The sequence below is a fragment of the Oncorhynchus clarkii genome, chromosome 25, assembly GCF_045791955.1.
Source record: "Oncorhynchus clarkii lewisi isolate Uvic-CL-2024 chromosome 25, UVic_Ocla_1.0, whole genome shotgun sequence".
Lineage (NCBI taxonomy): Eukaryota > Metazoa > Chordata > Actinopteri > Salmoniformes > Salmonidae > Oncorhynchus > Oncorhynchus clarkii.
This window is the reverse complement of record NC_092171.1, coordinates 43,618,661-43,644,216: the sequence shown is the minus strand read 5'-3', so window position 1 is coordinate 43,644,216 and position 25,556 is coordinate 43,618,661. Positions and strand designations below refer to the sequence as shown.

General features: G+C 46.0%; 1 protein-coding gene across 3 annotated transcripts in view; it reads left to right on the top strand.

Annotated features, from left to right (window-relative positions):
• LOC139383376 (NUMB endocytic adaptor protein) overlaps window positions 1-25,556 on the top strand; it is an 87,912-nt gene that overhangs the window by 61,046 nt on the left and 1,310 nt on the right. For all 3 annotated transcript variants that reach the window (XM_071127899.1, XM_071127897.1, XM_071127898.1), the window contains 6 exons: window positions 198-272; window positions 7,798-7,938; window positions 9,283-9,484; window positions 9,899-10,207; window positions 19,625-19,783; window positions 24,658-24,825. In XM_071127899.1, coding sequence (XP_070984000.1) covers window positions 198-272; window positions 7,798-7,938; window positions 9,283-9,484; window positions 9,899-10,207; window positions 19,625-19,783; window positions 24,658-24,825 — 1,054 coding nt within the window. The remainder of the gene's footprint in view (window positions 1-197; window positions 273-7,797; window positions 7,939-9,282; window positions 9,485-9,898; window positions 10,208-19,624; window positions 19,784-24,657; window positions 24,826-25,556) is intronic.

Here is a 25,556-nt window from a genome sequence, read left to right as displayed (position 1 = left end):
TCTTTCACATCTCTGTTTCTGTCTCTTTGTCATCTCTGTTTCTGTCTCTTTCTCATCTCTGTTTCTGTCTCTTTCTCATCTCTGTTTCTGTCTCTTTCTCATCTCTGTTTCTCATCTCTTTCTTATCTCTGTTTCTCATCTCTGTTTCTGTCTCTCTGTCATGTCTCTGTCATCTGTGTGTGTCTTTTTGTCTGCAGGCAGGGAAGAAGGCAGTGAGAGCGGTGCTATGGGTCTCAGCAGACGGTCTCCGTGTAGTAGATGACAAAACTAAGGTAAGGGATCTCCTGCTATGCTGTCTGAACAGCTAGGTCACACACCCGCGTGGCACAGACATAGTGTTTGATTGGAAATCTAATCAAGCACTTCTTGAGAGCTCATGTTGCGCAACAGTTCTGTAGGCTATGCAATTGCGAGAGAAAACAGAGTGATGGCCTCTAATAAAAAGAGGAGGATCCCATCAGCTTTCTATAGGCCTACTTTATTTATTTCTCAAATTATCTCTTATTTCTTTCCTAATATTAAGCACATTGCTTCTCTTTACAACGAGAGTATAGCCTACCTGGCTACCATGAAAATGAACCACGGGAAAAGCATCCTCCAGTCTCTATTTAAGTGCATAGATGACATTTTCTCGCTGCCCCTGTTTCGAGACAGGTGCATGAATGGTCCATTCTAAATCCAAACAAATTTCACACATGCACTAAATAATTTATGTAAATACAAGATTAAGTCAAGAATAGTCTGATGGGTGACAATATTAGCCCAGAGTAAGGCAAGAAGCAATGTATGCCTTTTTTTTTTTTGGCAACTTTTTCTAATCATAGTCGCACATCTCATGTAGCCTGGCCTATATGTTTTGATGAGGTTTGTATCACAACTGAAGTGGCCAAATAACGTCTTAAAATTAAGCACACTCATCTGCTTCACAACGGGTGTAGAGCCTAACTGGCTCGGAAAGTTTTCAGACCCCTTGACTTTTTCCAAATTTTGTTAAGATACAGCCTTATCAAATTGACTAATTTAATTTTTTTCCTCGTCAATCTACACACAATACCCCATAATGACAAAGCAAAAATGTTTTTTGTTTGTGAATTTATAATAATAAAAACTGATTTACATAATTATTCAGACCCTTTACTCAGTACTTTGTTGAAGGACCTTTGGCAGCGATTACAGCCTCAAGTCTTCTTGGGTATGATGCTACAAGCTTGGAACACCTGTATTTGGGGAGTGTCTCCCATTCTTCTCAGCAGACCCTCTCAAGCTCTGTCAGGATGGATGGGGAGCGTCACTGCACAGCTATTTTCAGGTTTCTCCAGAGATGTTCGATCGGGTTCAAGTCCGGGCTCAAGGACATTCAGAGACTTGTTCCGAAGCCACTCCTGTGTTGTCTTGGCTGTGTGCTTAGGGTCGTTGTCCTGTTGGAAGGTGAACCTTCACCCCAGTCTGAGGTCCTGAGAGCTCTGGAGCAGATTTTCATCAAGGATCTCTCTGTACTTTGTTCAGTTCATCTATCCCTCAAGCCTGACTAGTCTCTCAGTCCCTGCTGTTGAAAAATATCCCCACAGCATGATGCACCATAGGGATGATTGCAGGTTTCCTCCAGACGTGACGCTTGGCATTCAGGCCAAAGAGTTTAATATTGGTTTCATCAGACCAGAGAATCTCGTTTCTCATGGTCTGAGAGTCCTTTAGGTGCATTTTGGCAAACTCCAAGTGGGCTGTTATGTGCTTTTTACCGAGGAGTGGCTTCCGTTTGGTCACTCTACCATAAAGGCCGGATTGGTGGAGTGCTGCAGAGATGTTTGTCCTTCTGGAATGTTCTCCCATCTCCACAGAGGAACTCTAGAGCTCTGTCAGAGTGACCATGGGGGTTTTTGGCCCTTCTCCCCTGATTGTTCAGTTTGGCTGGGCAGTCAGCTCCAGGATGTCTTGGTGGTTCCAAACTTCTTCCATTTAATTATGATGGAGGCCACTGTGTTCTTGGGGACCTTCAATGTTGCAGAAATGTTTTGGTACCCTTGCCCAGATCTGTGCCTAAACGCAACCCTGCCTCAGAGCTCTACCGACAATTCCGCCGACCTCATGGCTTGGTTTTTGCTCTGACATGCATTGTCAACTGTGGGACCTTCTATAGACCGGTGTGTGCCTTTCCAAATCATGTCCAATCAATTGAATTTACCACAGCTGGACTCCAGTCAAGTTGTAGAAACATCAAGGATGATCAATGGAAACAGGATGCACCTGAGCTCAATTTAGAGCCTCAAAGCAAAGGGTCTGAATACTTCTGTTTTATTTTTAATACATTTAAAATAAAATCTATAAATCTGTTTTCACTTTATTATGGGTTATTGTGTGTAGATTGAGGATTTTTAAAATTTCATTTTAGAATAAGGCTGTAACTTAACAAAAGGAGGAAAAAGTCAAGGGGTCTGAATACTTTCCGAATGCAGCGTGTGAGTTTCAAGTTTGGGGAAGATAATTTTCACCATAAAAATGCACCTTTTATAATAAAAGCATTTAAATGCATAATTGCATTTGTGGTCACTTTTGAGAATGGTGTTTTCCTGCTATTGGAACATTTGCGCTTATACCCTACTGCCTTGTGCGCATTTCTGCGTTCATAATGTGAAGAAATAGCCAAATAGTTCATCAGCATTTTAACCTAAACGTTCTGATCTGTTGCGTCAGCTAGTGGTTGTATTAATTTGAAATCTATCGCATCCCACAACTGTCCCAGACTAATGTTTGGAATATTTATTTCTCGCACAGAATAGAATGGGTCAACTTATGTACTATGGGGGATAGTAGATTGACATAGGCTAGTGTTGTTGCTGTTCGTTAGGCCTATTCATCTTGTTGGCTGACGAAAAGTTAAATGTGGACAGTTCTTCCAATATCTTCAATATGCACCTCGGAATTGGATGAGGATGGGCACAGTTGCGTCCCCGGTGTGTTTGTCTTCACTTGTAGCCTGTGAGAATGACCCGATTACGTGATGGAGAGCCGAGTGAGATGAGAGGTGCTTCGGAGCAGGCAGCACTCGGGTAGAAGGGTACAGTGACCACTGGCCCAGGAAAAGGCATGGATTTTTTTGGGGGGGGGGTGCATTACGGCCACACAAAGGGGATGCCGCCGGGAAATTTGCGGCATTATCAAGTGCTTGTCAAATTATGAGTGAGAGACTGATGAAGTGTGTACAGCCTGCACAAAAAAAGAAAGCAGAGCTCATGCGTTTCACGCGACTTTTTTCAATTCATCGTTAGTCTCATCGTGGAGCCGTAGAATGTATTAAAAATCCAAACATATAGCCCAACGTTTATAGAACAACTAAAGTTACATTAATTAATATCTCTAAATTAAGCATATAGGAGTACCTAACCACTCAACACAGAATAGCCCCATGTGCACACTCCCTCAAATCATACTATAATTTAAAATAATGCCACGGAATTCTAAGCAGATCTTGTCTGTTAAATGAACTAGTGTAGCCCACAGCCATTTGGCACAGCCAGATCAGGACCTAACATAAGGACAAGTCAGAGAATGTTCTTCTGAAATAGACTACATTTTCTTCATATCATGTTTCTTTAGACCTGTCTAAAATAAATAATGGATTTATTGTGAAGGTGTAGGATATATTACATGGATTTATTAAGACTTGTTAAAAATGTACATGTTCCAAAGGTCTGGAAGCCAGGAGGTTCTACATGTGTTTATGTTAATTAAAAGTTCTGGAAGCCAGGAGATTCTAAATGTGTTTATGTTAATTAAAAGGTCTAGAAGCCAGGAGATTCTAAATGTGTTTATGTTAATTAAAAGGTCTGGAAGCCAGGAGATTCTAAATGTGTTTATGTTAATTAAAAGGTCTGGAAGCCAGGAGATTCTAAATGTGTTTATGTTAATTAAAAGGTCTGGAAGCCAGGAGATTCTAAATGTGTTTATGTTAATTAAAAGGTCTGGAAGCCAGGAGATTCTAAATGTGGTTTATGTTAATTAAAAGGTCTGGAAGCCAGGAGATTCTAAATGTGTTTATGTTAATTAAAAGGTCTGGAAGCCAGGAGATTCTAAATGTGTTTATGTTAATTAAAAGGTCTGGAAGCCAGGAGATTCTAAATGTGTTTATGTTAATTAAAAGGTCTGGAAGCCAGGAGATTCTAAATGTGTTTATGTTAATTAAAAGGTCTGGAAGCCAGGAGATTCTAAATGTGTTTATGTTAATTGAAAGGTCTGGAAGCCAGGAGATTCTAAATGTGGTTTATGTTAATTAAAAGGTCTGGAAGCCAGGAGATTCTAAATGTGTTTATGTTAATTAAAAGGTCTGGAAGCCAGGAGATTTTAAATGTGTTTATGTTAATTGCCGTGAGACCGACCAGTTATTGTCTTGACAATCACCTGCTGACTAAAATTCGTGACCGCCACAACGTGTTAAACCTTAGCCAGAGGAAATGCTTTGTGGAAGTTTGGCTTTCTCAAAAGAGGAAATTCTTACACCCCATTGACTTGCAAAAGTTTCACTTTAAAAAAATAAATAAATTATGAACTAGTAACGTTTTGGTCTACTGACCGTTTGTCGACCCAAAAGTATCTATTTTTTTGTAGCTGGTTATATTCTCCAGTACACCTGCTATAGAAAAAGTCCTTGGTGGACCATGAGCACGGCATGTCCCTATTCAACTGTGGGATCTGCTGCCACCTGCTGGATGAAGCCAATATTACATGGAGACTTATTGTGTCAAGCCAGAAGCATTATGAAGTAACTAACACTCCATACATCCTGCTGATACTTGTAGCCATACATCCTTATGATACTTGTGTCCATACATCCTGATGGTACTTGTCCATACATCCTGATGGTACTTGTCCATACATCCTGATGGTACTTGTCCATACATCCTGATGGTACTTGTCCATACATCCTGATGGTACTTGTCCATACATCCTGATGGTACTTGTCCATACATCCTGCTGATACTTGTAGCCATACACCCTGCTGATACTTGTAGCCATACACCCTGCTGATACTTGTAGCCATACATCCTGATGGTACTTGTGTCCATACATCCTGCTGATGCTTGTGTCCATACATCCTGCTGATGCTTGTGTCCATACATCCTGATGGTACTTGTCCATACATCCTGATGGTACTTGTCCAAACATCCTGATGGTACTTGTCCATACATCCTGATGGTACTTGTCCATACATCCTGATGGTACTTGTCCATACATCCTGATGGTACTTGTCCATACATCCTGATGGTACTTGTCCATACATCCTGATGGTACTTGTCCATACATCCTGATGGTACTTGTCCATACATCCTGATGGTACTTGTCCATACATCCTGCTGATAGTTGTAGCCATACACCCTGCTGATACTTGTAGCCATACATCCTGCTGATACTTGTGGCCATACACCCTGCTGATACTTGTGTCCATACACCCTGCTGATACTTGTAGCCATACACCCTGCTGATACTTGTGTCCATACACCCTGCTGATACTTGTAACATCACTCACATGTACTTTCAATGTAAATTAATGTAGATAGGACATCTGGACAGGATGTGTTTGATCATGTTGTAATGACAGTCAGGGTATTGTGTTAATCAGGGTAATGTTTCTTCACTAGGAACCAGACACAACGGAACAGGGAAGGACCTATCTGAATTTGTCCAATAAAATGTCTAGTTTTCGTAGCAAAAATTGTTTCCGTTTAGAATAACCGGTTTCTAACTAATGAATACACCCCTTAGGTAATGCTGAAATAGTCAGTGTAATGATAATGTTGTAATGGGGTGGTGTTGTAATGGGGTGGTGTTGGGGTGATGGGGTGATGTTGTAACGTGGTGATGTTGTAACGTGGTGATGTTGTAACGTGGTGATGTTGTAATGTGGTGATGTTGTGATGTTGTAACGTGGTGATGTTGTAATGTGGTGATGTTGTGATGTTGTAATGTGGTGGTGTTGTGATGTTGTAACGTGGTGATGTTGTAATGTGGTGGTGTTGTGATGTTGTAACGTGGTGGTGTTGTAACGTGGTGGTGTTGTAACGTGGTGGTGTTGTAACGTGGTGGTGTTGTAACGTGGTGATGTTGTAACGTGGTGATGTTGTAACGTGGTGATGTGGTGATGTTGTAATGTGGTGATGTTGTAATGTGGTGATGTTGTAACGTGGTGATGTTGTAACGTGGTGATGTTGTAACGTGGTGATGTTGTAACGTGGTGATGTGGTGATGTGGTGATGTTGTGATGTGGTGGTGTTGTAATGTGGTGATGTTGTAATGTGGTGATGTTGTAATGTGGTGGTGTTGTAACGTGGTGATGTTGTAACGTGGTGATGTGGTGATGTTGTGATGTGGTGGTGTTGTAATGTGGTGGTGTTGTAATGTGGTGGTGTTGTAATGTGGTGGTGTTGTAATGTGGTGATGTTGTAACGTGGTGATGTTGTAACGTGGTGATGTTGTAACGTGGTGATGTTGTAACGTGGTGATGTGGTGATGTTGTGATGTGGTGGTGTTGTAATGTGGTGATGTTGTAATGTGGTGATGTTGTAATGTGGTGGTGTTGTAACGTGGTGATGTTGTAACGTGGTGATGTTGTAATGTGGTGGTGTTGTAACGTGGTGATGTTGTAACGTGGTGATGTTGTAACGTGGTGATGTTGTAACGTGGTGATGTTGTAACGTGGTGATGTTGTAACGTGGTGATGTGGTGATGTTGTGATGTTGTAATGTGGTGATGTGGTGGTGTTGTAATGTGGTGGTGTTGTAACAATGTTGTAATGTGGTGATGTGGTGATGTTGTAATGTGGTGGTGTTGTAATGTGGTGGTGTTGTAATAATGTTGTAATGTGGTGATGTAATGTTGTAATGGGATGGTGTTGTAATAATGTTGTAATGTGATAATGTGTCCATACACCCTGCTGATACTTGTAACATCACTCACATGTACTTTCAATGTAAATTAATGTAGATAGGACATCTGGACAGGATGTGTTTGATCATGTTGTAATGACAGTCAGGGTATTGTGTTAATCAGGGTAATGTTTCTTCACTAGGAACCAGACACAACGGAACAGGGAAGGACCTATCTGAATTTGTCCAATAAAATGTCTAGTTTTCGTAGCAAAAATTGTTTCCGTTTAGAATAACCGGTTTCTAACTAATGAATACACCCCTTAGGTAATGCTGAAATAGTCAGTGTAATGATAATGTTGTAATGGGGTGGTGTTGTAATGGGGTGGTGTTGTAATGGGGTGGTGTTGTAACGTGGTGATGTGGTGATGTGGTGGTGTTGTAACGTGGTGATGTTGTAATGTGGTGGTGTTGTAACGTGGTGATGTTGTAACGTGGTGATGTGGTGATGTTGTAATGTGGTGGTGTTGTAATGTGGTGGTGTTGTAATGTGGTGATGTTGTAATGTGGTGATGTTGTAACGTGGTGATGTTGTAACGTGGTGATGTTGTAATGTGGTGATGTTGTAACGTGGTGATGTTGTAACGTGGTGATGTGGTGGTGTTGTAATGTGGTGGTGTTGTAATGTGGTGATGTTGTAATGTGGTGGTGTTGTAATGTGGTGGTGTTGTGATGTTGTAATGTGGTGATGTGGTGGTGTTGTAATGTGGTGGTGTTGTAACAATGTTGTAATGTGGTGATGTGGTGATGTTGTAATGTGGTGGTGTTGTAATGTGGTGGTGTTGTAATAATGTTGTAATGTGGTGATGTAATGTTGTAATGGGATGGTGTTGTGATAATGTTGTAATGTGATAATGGTGTAATGATAATGTCTCTGTAGGACCTGATCCTAGACCAGACAATAGAGAAAGTATCGTTCTGCGCTCCGGACAGGAACTTTGAGAGAGCGTTCTCCTACATCTGTAGAGATGGAACGACGAGACGCTGGATCTGCCACTGCTTCATGGCTATCAAGGACTCGGTAAGACCCTAACCTGTTACCCTCACCCCTAAACCAGACCCTAACCCCTAAACCAGGCCCTAACCTGTTACCCTAACCCCTAAACCAGACCCTCACCCCAAAACCAGACCCTAACCTGTTACCCTAACCCCTAAACCAGGCCCTAACCTGTTGCCCTAACCCCTAAACCAGACCCTAACCTGTTACCCTAACCCCTAAACCAGGCCCCAACCTGTTACCCTAACCCCTAAACCAGACCCTCACCCCAAAACCAGACCCTAACCTGTTACCCTAACCCCTAAACCAGGCCCTAACCTGTTACCCTAACCCCTAAACCAGACCCTAACCTGTTACCCTAACCCCTAAACCAGACCCTAACCTGTTACCCTAACCCCTAAACCAGGCCCTAACCTGTTACCCTAACCCCAAAGCCAGACCCTAACCCCTAAACCAGACCCTAACCTGTTACCCTAACCCCTAAACCAGGCCCTAACCTGTTACCCTAACCCCTAAACCAGACCCTAACATGTTACCCTAACCCCTAAACCAGACCCTAACCTGTTACCCAAACCCCTAAACCAGACCCTAACCTGTAACCATAACCCCTAAACCAGACCCTAACCTGTTACCCTAACCCCTAAACCAGACCCTAACCTGTTACCCTAACCCCTAAACCAGACCCTAACATGTTACCCTAACCCCTAAACCAGGCCCTAACCTGTTACCCTAACCTGTTACCCTAACCCCTAAACCAGACCCTAAACCAGACCCTAACCAGTTACCCTAACCCCTAAACCAGACCCTAACCTGTTACCCTAACCCCTAAACCAGACCCTAACCTGTTACCCTAACCCCTAAACCAGACCCTAACCTGTTACCCTCACCCCTAAACCAGACCCTAACCTGTAACCATAACCCCTAAACCAGACCCTAACCTGTTACCCTAACCCCTAAACCAGACCCTAACCTGTTACCCTAACCCCTAAACCAGACCCTAACCTGTTACCCTAACCCCTAAACCAGACCCTAACATGTTACCCTAACCCCTAAACCAGGCCCTAACCTGTTACCCTAACCTGTTACCCTAACCCCTAAACCAGACCCTAAACCAGACCCTAACCAGTTACCCTAACCCCTAAACCAGACCCTAACCTGTTACCCTAACCTCTAAACCAGACCCTAACCTGTTACCCTAACCCCTAAACCAGACCCTAACCTGTTACCCTCACCCCTAAACCAGACCCTAACCTGTTACCCTAACCCCTAAACCAGACCCTAACCTGTTACCCTAACCCCAAAGCCAGACCCTAACCCCTAAACCAGCCCATAACCCTTAACCTAACGTGGTGTTAACGTGGTGTTAAGGGAGAGCGTCTGAGCCACGCAGTGGGCTGTGCCTTCGCTGCCTGTCTGGAGAGAAAACAGAAGCGAGAGAAGGAGTGTGGTGTCACAGCAACCTTCGACGCCAACAGAACCACCTTCACCAGGGAGGGCTCGTTCCGAGTTACCACGGCGACGGAAGCGGCGGAGCGAGAAGAGGTCATGAGGCAGTTGCAGGACAAGAAAGGTGTGTGTGTGTGTGTGTGTGTGTGTACTTATCGCTGCCCAGCGTCTACATCAGGGGCAGGCAACTAGATTCCACTGTTGGAGCCGATGGTCAGGGAGCTGGAACATAATTCTATTAATTTGTACACTGCAAATAACAATAACTAAGCCAAAAAATAGATTTTATTTTAAAATGTAAAAAAATTTACACCTTGAGTACATTCAGACGTGATCACATATGTCTCTTTTTTTAATTTGTTTCTACTTAAACACATATTTTCTATTTTTCCCTCATTTTTAGCTGGATACATGGAGATTTTTACTGTCTTTTTTTTTTTAACCAAAAACTGAAATTAACTTTTGGGGCCTGTTGCCGACCCCTGGTCTACATGATGGATCTAATTTTGTCACCTTTACATTCTTCCTCTTCCCACAGCGGAGAGTGATGTCAAGTCCGCAATGCCTCTCTCCTCGGGTCCCAGTGTGGGTGTGGTGAACCAGGCTGTGGCCCCTCTACCAGGGTCCCCCTCCTCCTCCCCTCCCCTGGGCATGGAGAGCACCCTGGGCCTCCAGGTTATCCCCCGCAGACACGCCCCAGTGGAGGCCCTGGCCAGACAGGGTTCCTTCAGAGGGTTCCCTGCCCTCAACAACAACTCCTCTCCCTTCAAACGGCAGCTGTCCCTCAGGATGAACGATCTTCCCTCTACCATGCAGAGGAAGTCTGACTTCCCCATGAAGAACACAGGTACTGCCCCTTTTACATAGGCATTGTTCCATGTAGCAGGTAGCCTCCAGGTTACCGCCTTCCATCAGACAGCGTCATTCCATTATAATGCTGCGTTATGAAATTCTGTAGTAAAATCAAATCAAACTTTATTAGTCACATGCGCCGAATACAACAAGTGTAGACCTTACAGTGAAACGCTTACGAACAAGTCCTTAACCAACAGTTCAAGAAGAGTTAAGAAAATATTTACCAAGTAGACTAAAATAAAAAATAAAATGTTATTTGTCACATACACATGGTTTTAATAAAAGTAATAATAAAAAGTAACACAATAACAATAACGAGGCTGTATACAGGGTATTACGGTACAGAGTCAATGTGGAGGCTATATACAGGGGGTACCGGTACAGAGTCAATGTGGAGGCTATATACAGGGGGTACCGGTACAGAGTCAATGTGGAGGTTATATACAGGGTATTACGGTACAGAGTCAATGTGGAGGCTATATACAGGGGGTACCGGTACAGAGTCAATGTGGAGGCTATATACAGGGGGTACCGGTACAGAGTCAATGTGGAGGTTATATACAGGGTATTACGGTACAGAGTCAATGTGGAGGCTATATACAGGGGGTACCGGTACAGAGTCAATGTGGAGGTTATATACAGGGGGTACCGGTACAGAGTCAATGTGGAGATTATATACAGGGTATTACGGTACAGAGTCAATGTGGAGGCTATATACAGGGGGTACCAGTACAGAGTCAATGTGGAGGCTATATACAGGGGGTACTGGTACAGAGTCAATGTGGAGGTTATATACAGGGTGTTACGGTACAGAGTCAATGTGGAGGTTATATACAGGGTATTACGGTACAGAGTCAATGTGGAGGCTATATACAGGGGGTACCAGTACAGAGTCAATGTGGAGGCTATATACAGGGGGGTACCGGTACAGAGTCAATGTGGAGGTTATATACAGGGGGGTACCGGTACAGAGTCAATGTGGAGGTTATATACAGGGGGTACCGGTACAGAGTCAATGTGGAGGTTATATACAGGGTATTACGGTACAGAGTCAATGTGGAGGCTATATACAGGGGGTACCAGTACCGAGTCAATGTGGAGGCTATATACAGGGGGTACCAGTACCGAGTCAATGTGGAGGCTATATACAGGGGGTACCGGTACAGAGTCAGTGTGGAGACTATATACAGGGGGTACCAGTACCGAGTCAATGTGGAGGCTATATACAGGGGGTACTGGTACAGAGTCAATGTGGAGGTTATATACAGGGTGTTACGGTACAGAGTCAATGTGGAGGTTATATACAGGGTATTACGGTACAGAGTCAATGTGGAGGCTATATACAGGGGGTACCAGTACCGAGTCAATGTGGAGGTTATATACAGGGGGCACCGGTACAGAGTCAGTGTGGAGGTTATATATAGGGGGTACCAGTACCGAGTCAATGTGGAGGCTATATACAGGGGGTACCAGTACAGAGTCAATGTGGAGGTTATATACAGGGGGTACTGGTACAGAGTCAATGTGGAGGCTATATACAGGGGATACCAGTACAGAGTCAATGTGGAGGTTATATACAGGGGGTACTGGTACAGAGTCAATGTGGAGGCTATATACAGGGTATTACGGTACAGAGTCAATGTGGAGGTTATATACAGGGTATTACGGTACAGAGTCAATGTGGAGGCTATATACAGGGGGTACCAGTACAGAGTCAATGTGGAGGTTATATACAGGGTATTACGGTACAGAGTCAATGTGGAGGTTATATACAGGGTATTACGGTACAGAGTCAATGTGGAGGCTATATACAGGGGGTACCAGTACAGAGTCAATGTGGAGGCTATATACAGGGGGTACCAGTACAGAGTCAATGTGGAGGCTATATACAGGGGGTACCGGTACCGAGTCAATGTGCAGGTTATATACAGGGGGTACTGGTACAGAGTCAATGTGGAGGCTATATACAGGGGATACCAGTACAGAGTCAATGCGGAGGTTATATACAGGGGGTACTGGTACAGAGTCAATGTGGAGGCTATATACAGGGGGTACCAGTACCGAGTCAATGTGGAGGCTATATACAGGGGGTACCAGTACAGAGTCAATGTGGAGGTTATATACAGGGGGTACTGGTACAGAGTCAATGTGGAGGCTATATACAGGGGATACCAGTACAGAGTCAATGTGGAGGTTATATACAGGGGGTACTGGTACAGAGTCAATGTGGAGGCTATATACAGGGTATTACGGTACAGAGTCAATGTGGAGGTTATATACAGGGTATTACGGTACAGAGTCAATGTGGAGGCTATATACAGGGGGTACCAGTACAGAGTCAATGTGGAGGTTATATACAGGGTATTACGGTACAGAGTCAATGTGGAGGTTATATACAGGGTATTACGGTACAGAGTCAATGTGGAGGCTATATACAGGGGGTACCAGTACAGAGTCAATGTGGAGGCTATATACAGGGGGTACCAGTACAGAGTCAATGTGGAGGCTATATACAGGGGGTACCGGTACCGAGTCAATGTGCAGGTTATATACAGGGGGTACTGGTACAGAGTCAATGTGGAGGCTATATACAGGGGATACCAGTACAGAGTCAATGTGGAGGTTATATACAGGGGGTACTGGTACAGAGTCAATGTGGAGGCTATATACAGGGGGTACCAGTACCGAGTCAATGTGGAGGCTATATACAGGGGGTACCAGTACAGAGTCAATGTGGAGGTTATATACAGGGGGTACTGGTACAGAGTCAATGTGGAGGCTATATACAGGGGATACCAGTACAGAGTCAATGTGGAGGTTATATACAGGGGGTACTGGTACAGAGTCAATGTGGAGGCTATATACAGGGGGTACCAGTACAGAGTCAATGTGGAGGCTATATACAGGGGGTACCAGTACAGAGTCAATGTGGAGGCTATATACAGGGGGTACCGGTACCGAGTCAATGTGCAGGTTATATACAGGGGGTACTGGTACAGAGTCAATGTGGAGGCTATATACAGGGGATACCAGTACAGAGTCAATGTGGAGGCTATATACAGGGGGTACCTGTACAGAGTCAATGTGGAGGCTATATACAGGGGGTACCAGTACAGAGTCAATGTGGAGGCTATATACAGGGGGTACCGGTACCGAGTCAATGTGCAGGTTATATACAGGGGGTACCGGTACCGAGTCAATGTGCGGGGGTTAGTTGAGGCTAGTTGAGGTAATCTGTACATGTAGGTGGGGGTGAAGTGACTATACATAGATAATAAACAGTGAGTAGCAGCAGTGTACAAAAGGGCCATTTGATGTAAATTGTCCGGGTGCCATTTGATTAATTGTTCAGCGGTCTTATGTCTTGGGGGTAGAAGCTGTTGAGGAGCCTTTTGGTCCTAGACTTGGCGCTCCGGTACCGCTTTCCGTGCGGTAGCAGAGAAAACAGTCTATAACTTCGGTGAGTCTCTGACAATTTTATGGTCTTTCTTCTGATACCGCCTATTATATAGGTCCTGGATGGCAGGAAGCTTGGCCCCAGTAATGTACTGGGCCGTTCGTACTACCCTCTGTAGTGCCTTACGGTCGGATGCCGAGCGGTTGCCGTACCAGGCGGTGATGCAACTGGACAGGATGCTCTTGATGGTGCAGCTGTAGAACTTTGAGGATCTGGGGACCCATGTTCCAAATCTATTCAGTCTCCTGAGGGGGAAAAGGTTTTGTCGTGCCCTTTTCACGACTGTCTTGGTATGTTTGGACCATGATAGTTTGTTGGTGATGTGGACACCAAGGAACTTAACTGTCGACCCATTCCACTACAGCCCCATTGATGTTAATGGGGGCGTGCTCGGTCCTCCTTTTCCTGTAATCCACGATCAGCTCCTTTGTCTTGCTGACATTGAGGGAAAGGTTCTTGTCCTGGCACCAAACTGCCAGTTCTCTGACCTCCTCCCTATAGGCCGTCTCATCATTGTCGGTGATCAGGCCTAGCACTGTTGTCGTCCGCAAACTTAGTGATGGTGTTGGAGTCTTGTTTTGGCCACGCAGTCATGGTTGAACAGGGAGTACAGCAGGGGACTAAGTCAAATCAAATCAAATCAAATTTTATTTGTCACATACACATGGTTAGCAGATGTTAATGCGAGTGTAGCGAAATGCTTGTGCTTCTAGTTCCGACAATGCAGTAATAACAAGTAATCTAACTAACAATTCCAAAACTACTGTCTTGTACACAGTGTAAGGGGATAAAGAATATGTACATAAGGATATATGAATGAGTGATGGTACAGAGCAGCATAGGCAAGATACAGTAGATGGTATCGAGTACAGTATGTACAAATGAGATGAGTATGTAAACAAAGTGGCATAGTTTAAAGTGGCTAGTGATACATGTATTACATAAGGATACAGTCGATGATATAGAGTACAGTATATACGTATGCATATGAGATGAATAATGTAGGGTAAGTAACATTATATAAGGTAGCATTGTTTAAAGTGGCTAGTGATATATTTACATCATTTCCCATCAATTCCCATTATTAAAGTGGCTGGAGTTGAGTCAGTGTCAGTGTGTTGGCAGCAGCCACTCAGTGTTAGTGGTGGCTGTTTAACAGTCTGATGGCCTTGAGATAGAAGCTGTTTTTCAGTCTCTCGGTCCCAGCTTTGATGCACCTGTACTGACCTCGCCTTCTGGATGATAGCGGGGTGAACAGGCAGTGGCTCGGGTGGTTGATGTCCTTGATGATCTTTATGGCCTTCCTGTGACATCGGGTGGTGTAGGTGTCCTGGAGGGCAGGTAGTTTGCCCCCGGTGATGCGTTGTGCAGACCTCACTACCCTCTGGAGAGCCTTACGGTTGAGGGCGGTGCAGTTGCCATACCAGGCGGTGATACAGCCCGCCAGGATGCTCTCGATTGTGCATCTGTAGAAGTTTGTGAGTGCTTTTGGTGACAAGCCGAATTTCTTCAGCCTCCTGAGGTTGAAGAGGCGCTGCTGCGCCTTCTTCACGATGCTGTCTGTGTGAGTGGACCAATTCAGTTTGTCTGTGATGTGTATGCCGAGGAACTTAAAACTTGCTACCCTCTCCACTACTGTTCCATCGATGTGGATAGGGGGGTGTTCCCTCTGCTGTTTCCTGAAGTCCACAATCATCTCCTTAGTTTTGTTGACGTTGAGTGTGAGGTTATTTTCCTGACACCACACTCCGAGGGCCCTTACCTCCTCCCTGTAGGCCGTCTCGTCGTTGTTGGTAATCAAGCCTACCACTGTTGTGTCGTCCGCAAACTTGATGTTGAGTTGGAGGCGTGCGTGGCCACGCAGTCGTGGGTGAACAGGGAGTACAGGAGAGGGCTCAGAACGCACCCTTGTGGGGCCCCAGTGTTGAGGATCAGCGGGGAGGAGATGTTGTTGCCTACCCTCACCACCTGGGGGCGGCCCGTCAGGAAGTCCAGTACCCAGTTGCACAGGGCGGGGTCGAGACCCAGGGTCTCGAGCTTGATGACGAGCTTGGAGGGTACTATGGTGTTGAATGCCGAGCTGTAGTCGATGAACAGCATTCTCACATAGGTATTCCTCTTGTCCAGATGGGTTAGGGCAGTGTGCAGTGTGGTTGAGATTGCATCGTCTGTGGACCTATTTGGGCGGTAAGCAAATTGGAGTGGGTCTAGGGTGTCAGGTAGGGTGGAGGTGATATGGTTCTTGACTAGTCTCTCAAAGCACTTCATGATGACGGATGTGAGTGCTACGGGGCGGTAGTCCCATAGTGCACACCCCTGAGGGGCCCCTGAGGGGCCCCAGTGTTTGTTTAGGGTGTCTGGGAGGATGCTGTTGATGTGAGCCATGACCAGCCTTTCAAAGCACTTCATGGCTACCGACGTGAGTGCCATGGGGCGGTAATCATTTAAGGTTTCCTTCGCTTCCTTGGGCACTGGGGCTATGGTGGTCTGCTTGAAACGTGTAGGTGTTACAGACTCTGACAGGTAGAGGTTGAAAATGTCAGTGAAGACACTTTCCATTTGGTCCATGCATGCTTTGAGTACATGTCCTGGTAATCTGTCTGGCCCTGCGGCTTTGTGAATGTTGACCTGGTTAAAGGTTTTGTTCACATCGGCTACCGAGAGCATTATCACACAGTCATCCAAAACAGCTGGTGCTCTTGTGAATGCTTCAGTGTTGCTTGCCTCGAAGCGAGCATTAAAGGCATTTAGCTCGTCTGGTAGCCTCGCATCACTGGGAAGCTCACGTCAGTGTTTCCTTTTGTAGTCCGTAAGACTTTTCAGGCCCTGCCACATCCGACGAGCGTCAGAGCCGGTGTAGGAGGATTCGATCTTAATCCTGTATTGACGCTTTGCTTGTTTGATGGTTCGTCTGAGGGCATAGCGGGATTTCTTATAAGCGCCCGGATTAGTCTCCCGCTCCTTGAAAGCAGCTTTAGCTCGATGCGGACGTTGCCTGTAATCCATTGCTTCTGGTTGGGATATGTACGTACAGTCACTGTGGGGATGTTGTTGTTGATGCATTTACTGTTGCAGCCGATGACTTAGGTGGTATACTCTTCAATGTCATTGGATGAATCCCGGAACATATTCCAGTCTGTGCTAGTAAAACACAGTCACTGGTACTTCCTGCTTTAGTTTTTGCTTGTAAGCAGGAATCAGGATGATAGAATTATGGTCAGATTTGCCAAATGGAGGGCGAGGGAGAGCTTTGTACACGTCTCTGTGTGTGGAGTAAAGGTGGTCTAGGTTGGATTTTCTCCTCTGGTTGCACATGTAACATGCTGGTAGAAATGAGGTAAAACTGATTTAAGTTTCCCTGCATTAAAGTCCCCGGCTGCTAGGAGCGTTGATTCTGGGTGAGCGTTTTCTTCTTTGCTTATGGCCTAATAGAGCTGCTTGAGAGCGGTCTTAGTGCCAGCATCAGTCTGGGGCGGTAAATAGATGGCTACGTATAATACAGATGAGAGCTCTCTTGGTAGATAGTGTGGTCTACAGCTTATCATAAGGTACTCTACCTCAGGTGATCAATACCTCGAGACTTCTTTAATATTAGACATCGCACACCAGCTGTTATTGACAAATAGACACACACCCCCACCCCTCGTCTTACCAGAGGGAGCGTCTCTGTTCTGCCGGTGTATGGAAAATCTCGCTAGCTCTATATTGTCCGTATCGTCGTTCAACCACGTCTCGGTGAAACATAAGATGTTACAGTTTTTGATGTCCCGTTGGTAGGATAATCTTAATCGTAGGTCATCAATTTGTATTTTCCGATGTTTGCACGTTAGCAAGAAGAACGGATGGCAATGGGAGTTTACTCGCTCGCCTACGGATTCTCAGAAGGCTACCCGATCTGCGTTCCCTTTTTTCCTGCTTCTTTTCTTCACGCAAAAGGTGTGGATCACAGGGCCTGTTCCAGTCAAACTTGTTAAAGGAAAAACTTTTCTTCCAATCCGCTGTGAGTAATCGCTGTTCTCATGTCCAGAAGTTAATTTCGGTCATAAGAGAAGGTAGCAGAAACATTATGTACACAAAAAGTTAAAATGAAGGAAAAAACAAACGAAATTGCACAATTTGTTTGGTAGATTGTAAACCGTCAGCCATGTTCTTCTGCGCCATCTTGTTCATGATGTCATCCCACATTTTTAGTGGGTATGTGTCCAACGCTTAAACTTTCACCTTCTGCTACTATTTCTGTCAAGTCTACGCATACAACCACACAGAACCCACTGCAACGTAATGCTGCAAGGTACATGCAGCGTTCTGTTGGAAATTAATGTTTGTCTGGTGTACCAAAACGCAATGTCGGCGGTGTGATCGAGACGTTAGAGCACTTGGCCATTAAACAAAAGGTTGCTGGTTTGAATCCCGGGGCTGGTGTGGGCAAGGAACTTAACTTTTAATTGCTCCAGTGAAGGCCATGACCCTTGATAATGACTGACAGGTGTCTCAGGCATTTGGGGTGTGCAACAAAACACAATTTCTAATTCAAACGTGTGAAATGGGACAAATAGAAACACCTACCACATTATTATTGTTATGTTTGACATGACTAATTAACCAGCTAAAGGTAAAGGTAAAACACGGTCAGGTAAAATACGGTCAGGTAAAATGCGGTCAGGTAAAATGCATACGGTCAGGTAAAATACGGTCAGGTAAAATACGGTCAGGTAAAACACGGTCAGGTAAAACACGGTCAGGTAAAATACGGTCAGGTAAAATACGGTCAGGTAAAACACAAAATACGGTCAGGTAAAATACGGTCAGGTAAAACACGGTCAGGTAAAACACGGTCAGGTAAAATACGGTCAGGTAAAATACGGTCAGGTAAAACACAAAATACGGTCAGGTAAAATACGGTCAGGTAAAATGCGGTCAGGTAAAAGGCGGTCAGGTAAAAGGCGGTCAGGTAAAAGGCGGTCAGGTAAAAGGCGGTCAGGTAAAATGCGGTCAGGTAAAATGCGGTCAGGTAAAATACGGTCAGGTAAAATACGGTCAGGTAAAACACGGTCAGGTAAAACACGGTCAGGTAAAATACGGTCAGGTAAAACACAAAATACGGTCAGGTAAAATACGGTCAGGTAAAATGCGGTCAGGTAAAATGCGGTCAGGTAAAACGCGGTCAGGTAAAACGCGGTCAGGTAAAAGGCGGTCAGGTAAAAGGCGGTCAGGTAAAAGGCGGTCAGGTAAAAGGCGGTCAGGTAAAAGGCGGTCAGGTAAAAGGCGGTCAGGTAAAAGGCGGTCAGGTAAAAGGCGGTCAGGTAAAATGCGGTCAGGTAAAACACGGTCAGGTAAAACACGGTCAGGTAAAATACGGTCAGGTAAAACACAAAATACGGTCAGGTAAAATACGGTCAGGTAAAATGCGGTCAGGTAAAAGGCGGTCAGGTAAAAGGCGGTCAGGTAAAAGGCGGTCAGGTAAAAGGCGGTCAGGTAAAAGGCGGTCAGGTAAAATGCGGTCAGGTAAAATGCGGTCAGGTAAAATACGGTCAGGTAAAATACGGTCAGGTAAAACACGGTCAGGTAAAACACGGTCAGGTAAAATACGGTCAGGTAAAACACAAAATACGGTCAGGTAAAATACGGTCAGGTAAAATGCGGTCAGGTAAAATGCGGTCAGGTAAAACGCGGTCAGGTAAAACGCGGTCAGGTAAAAGGCGGTCAGGTAAAAGGCGGTCAGGTAAAAGGCGGTCAGGTAAAAGGCGGTCAGGTAAAAGGCGGTCAGGTAAAAGGCGGTCAGGTAAAACGCGGTCAGGTAAAAGGCGGTCAGGTAAAATACGGTCAGGTAAAATACGGTCAGGTAAAACGCGGTCAGGTAAAAGGCGGTCAGGTAAAATACGGTCAGGTAAAAGGCGGTCAGGTAAAATACGGTCAGGTAAAATTTTAAAATGTTATTTTCTTGTGTTTCAGTCCCGGAGATGGAGGGAGAGGGGGACAGCATCAGCTCGTTGTGTACCCAGATCGCCTCAGCATTCAGTGGTCCTCCTGAAGACCCCTTCTCCCAGGCCCCCATGCCCCGACCAGCTTCCTCCCCACAGTCACCTGTAGCGCCCCCAGGGGCTCAGCCAGGTAACTACACTGACAGATTTAACTGTTGCTATGCAAAATTACACTACTACTGTGTGTGTGCTTGTGACACTCGGTCTGTCTGTGTTAGTATCCATCCGTAAAAGTAATCTAATACCACCACGTCTACCTGTCCATCTAATACCACCACGTCCATCTAATACCACCACGTCCATCTAATACCACCACGTCCATCTAATACCACCACGTCTACCTGTCCATCTAATACCACCACGTCCATCTAATACCACCACGTCTACCTGTCCATCTAATACCACCACGTCTACCTGTCCATCTAATACCACCACGTCCATCTAATACCACCACGTCCATCTAATACCACCACGTCCATCTAATACCACCACGTCCATCTAATACCACCACGTCTACCTGTCCATCTAATACCACCACGTCTACCTGTCCATCTAATACCACCACGTCCATCTAATACCACCACGTCCATCTAATACCACCACGTCCATCTAATACCACCACGTCCATCTAATACCACCACGTCCATCTCATACCACCACGTCTACCTGTCCATCTAATACCACCACGTCCATCTAATACCACCACGTCCATCTAATACCACCACGTCCATCTAATACCACCACGTCCATCTCATACCACCACGTCTACCTGTCCATCTAATACCACCACGTCCAGCTAATACCACCACGTCTACCTGTCCATCTAATACCACCACGTCTACCTGTCCATCTAATACCACCACGTCCATCTAATACCACCACGTCCATCTAATACCACCACGTCTACCTGTCCATCTAATACCACCACGTCCATCTAATACCACCACGTCCATCTAATACCACCACGTCTACCTGTCCATCTAATACCACCACGTCCATCTAATACCACCACGTCTACCTGTCCATCTCATACCACCACGTCTACCTGTCCATCTAATACCACCACGTCTACCTGCCCATCTAATACCACCACGTCTACCTGTCCATCTAATACCACCACGTCCATCTAATACCACCACGTCTACCTGTCCATCTAATACCACCACGTCTACCTGTCCATCTAATACCACCACGTCTACCTGTCCATCTAATACCACCACGTCTACCTGTCCATCTAATACCACCACGTCCATCTCATACCACCACGTCTACCTGTCCATCTAATACCACCACGTCTACCTGCCCATCTAATACCACCACGTCTACCTGTCCATCTAATACCACCACGTCCATCTAATACCACCACGTCTACCTGTCCATCTAATACCACCACGTCTACCTGTCCATCTAATACCACCACGTCTACCTGTCCATCTAATACCACCACGTCTACCTGTCCATCTAATACCACCACGTCCATCTAATACCACCACGTCCATCTAATACCACCACGTCCATCTAATACCACCACGTCCATCTCATACCACCACGTCTACCTGTCCATCTAATACCACCACGTCCATCTAATACCACCACGTCCATCTCATACCACCACGTCTACCTGCCCATCTCATACCACCACGTCTACCTGTCCAGCTAATACCACCACGTCTACCTGTCCATCTCATACCACCACGTCTACCTGTCCATCTAATACCACCACGTCTACCTGTCCATCTCATGCCACCACGTCTACCTGCCCATCTCATACCACCACGTCTACCTGTCCAGCTAATACCACCACGTCTACCTGTCCATCTAATACCACCACGTCTACCTGCCCATCTCATGCCACCACGTCTACCTGTCCAGCTAATACCACCACGTCTACCTGTCCATCTAATACCACCACGTCTACCTGTCCATCTCATACCACCACGTCTACCTGTCCATCTAATACCACCACGTCCATCTAATACCACCACGTCTACCTGTCCATCTAATACCACCACGTCCATCTAATACCACCACGTCTACCTGTCCATCTAATACCACCACGTCTACCTGTCCAGCTAATACCACCACGTCCATCTAATACCACCACGTCTACCTGTCCATCTAATACCACCACGTCTACCTGTCCATCTAATACCACCACGTCTACCTGTCCATCTCATACCACCACGTCTACCTGTCCATCTAATACCACCACGTCTACCTGTCCAGCTAATACCACCACGTCTACCTGTCCATCTAATACCACCTGTCCATCTAATACCACCACGTCTACCTGTCCATCTAATACCACCTGTCCATCTAATACCACCACGTCTACCTGTTCATCTAATACCACCACGTCTACCTGTCCATCTAATACCACCACGTCTACCTGTCCATCTAATACCACCACGTCTACCTGTCCAGCTAATACCACCACGTCTACCTGTCCATCTAATACCACCACGTCTACCTGTCCATCTCATACCACCACGTCTACCTGTCCAGCTAATACCACCACGTCTACCTGCCCATCTCATACCACCACGTCCATCTAATACCACCACGTCCATCTAATACCACCACGTCTACCTGTCCATCTAATACCACCACGTCCATCTAATACCACCACGTCTACCTGTCCATCTAATACCACCACGTCCATCTAATACCACCACGTCTACCTGTTCATCTAATACCACCACGTCTACCTGTCCATCTAATACCACCACGTCCATCTAATACCACCACGTCCATCTAATACCACCACGTCCATCTAATACCACCACGTCTACCTGTCCATCTAATACCACCACGTCTACCTGTCCATCTAATACCACCACGTCCATCTAATACCACCACGTCCATCTAATACCACCACGTCCATCTAATGCCACCACGTCTACCTGCCCATCTAATACCACCACGTCTACCTGTCCATCTAATACCACCACGTCCATCTCATGCCACCACGTCTACCTGTCCATCTAATACCACCACGTCCATCTAATGCCACCACGTCTACCTGTCCATCTAATACCACCACGTCTACCTGTCCATCTAATACCACCACGTCCATCTCATGCCACCACGTCTACCTGTCCATCTAATACCACCACGTCTACCTGTCCATCTAATACCACCACGTCTACCTGTCCATCTAATACCACCACGTCTACCTGTCCATCTAATACCACCACGTCTACCTGTCCATCTAATACCACCACGTCCATCTAATACCACCACGTCTACCTGTCCATCTAATACCACCACGTCTACCTGTCCATCTAATACCACCACGTCTACCTGTCCAGCTAATACCACCACGTCTACCTGTCCAGCTAATACCACCACGTCTACCTGTCCAGCTAATACCACCACGTCTACCTGTCCAGCTAATACCACCACGTCTACCTGTCCATCTAATACCACCACGTCTACCTGTCCAGCTAATACCACCACGTCTACCTGTCCGTCTAATACCACCACGTCCATCTAATACCACCACGTCTACCTGCCCATCTAATACCACCACGTCTACCTGTCCATCTCATGCCACCACGTCTACCTGCCCATCTCATACCACCACGTCTACCTGTCCAGCTAATACCACCACGTCTACCTGCCCATCTCATGCCACCACGTCCATCTAATACCACCACGTCCATCTAATACCACCACGTCTACCTACCCATCTAATACCACCACGTCTACCTGTCCATCTAATACCACCACGTCTACCTGTCCATCTAATACCACCACGTCTACCTGTCCATCTAATACCACCACGTCTACCTGTCCATCTAATACCACCACGTCTACCTGCCCATCTAGTACCACCACGTCTACCTGTCCATCTAATACCACCACGTCTACCTGCCCATCTCATACCACCACGTCTACCTGTCCATCTCATACCACCACGTCTACCTGTCCATCTAATACCACCACGTCCATCTAATACCACCACGTCCATCTAATACCACCACGTCTACCTGTCCATCTAATACCACCACGTCCATCTAATACCACCACGTCCATCTAATACCACCACGTCTACCTGTCCATCTAATACCACCACGTCTACCTGTCCATCTCATGCCACCACGTCTACCTGTCCATCTCATGCCACCACGTCTACCTGTCCATCTCATGCCACCACGTCTACCTGTCCATCTAATACCACCACGTCCATCTCATGCCACCACGTCTACCTGTCCATCTAATACCACCACGTCTACCTGTCCATCTAATACCACCACGTCTACCTGTCCGTCTAATACCACCACGTCCATCTAATACCACCACGTCCATCTAATACCACCACGTCCATCTAATACCACCACGTCCATCTAATACCACCACGTCTACCTGTCCATCTAATACCACCACGTCCATCTAATACCACCACGTCTACCTGTCCATCTAATACCACCACGTCCATCTAATACCACCACGTCTACCTGTCCATCTAATACCACCACGTCTACCTGTCCATCTAATACCACCACGTCTACCTGTCCAGCTAATACCACCACGTCTACCTGTCCATCTAATACCACCACGTCTACCTGTCCATCTAATACCACCACGTCTACCTGTCCATCTAATACCACCACGTCCATCTAATACCACCACGTCCATCTAATACCACCACGTCCATCTAATACCACCACGTCTACCTGTCCATCTAATACCACCACGTCCATCTCATGCCACCACGTCTACCTGTCCATCTAATACCACCACGTCCATCTAATACCACCACGTCTACCTGTCCATCTAATACCACCACGTCTACCTGTCCATCTAATACCACCACGTCCATCTAATACCACCACGTCTACCTGTCCATCTAATACCACCACGTCTACCTGTCCATCTAATACCACCACGTCCATCTAATACCACCACGCCCATCTAATACCACCACGTCTACCTGCCCATCTAATACTACTGTTATTTCCTCTCTCTCTGCTGTCCTGTTTGCTATTCACTCTGCCGTAGGGAACGGTGCCGGTCCTGCCTTCCCTCCTGCTGCTGTTGTTGCTGCTAACTCTCCAGCACTGCCCCCTCCACTACCTGCTCGAGACACTAACCCCTGGGCCAAGACCCCGAGCCCCCACTGCCAAGCAAGGCAACATACCTCAGCTGCCTCTTCCTCTGCACACCCAGGTAAGGACTGGAGCATAGAAGCCTCCGGACCCTTGGTGTTTGGCTACTACTGTGGTTGTTCTGTTTCTATGGACTGAGACACCAGACCAGAACACAGACGGACTGGTTCTGTTTCTATGGACTGAGACACCAGACCAGAACACAGGCGGACTGGTTCTGTTTCTATGGACTGAGACACCAGACCAGAACACAGGCGGACTGGTTCTGTTTCTATGGACTGAGACACCAGAACACACAGACTGGTTCTGTTTCTATGGACTGAGACACCAGACCAGAACACAGACAGACTGGTTCTGTTTCTGTGGGTTGAGACAACAGAACAGAACACAGACAGACTGGTTCTGTTTCTATGGACTGAGACACCAGACCAGAATAGACAGACTGGTTCTGTTTCTATGGACTGAGACACCAGACCAGAACAGGCGGGCTGGTTCTGTTTCTATGGACTAAGACACCAGACCAGAACACAGACAGACTGGTTCTGTTTCTATGGACTGAGACACCAGACCAGAATAGACAGACTGGTTCTGTTTCTATGGACTGAGACACCAGACCAGAACAGGCGGGCTGGTTCTGTTTCTATGGACTAAGACACCAGACCAGAACACAGACAGACTGGTTCTGTTTCTGTGGGATGAGACAACAGAACAGAACACAGACAGGCTGGTTCTGTTTCTATGGACTGAGACACCAGACCAGAACAGACAGACTGGTTCTGTTTCTATGGACTA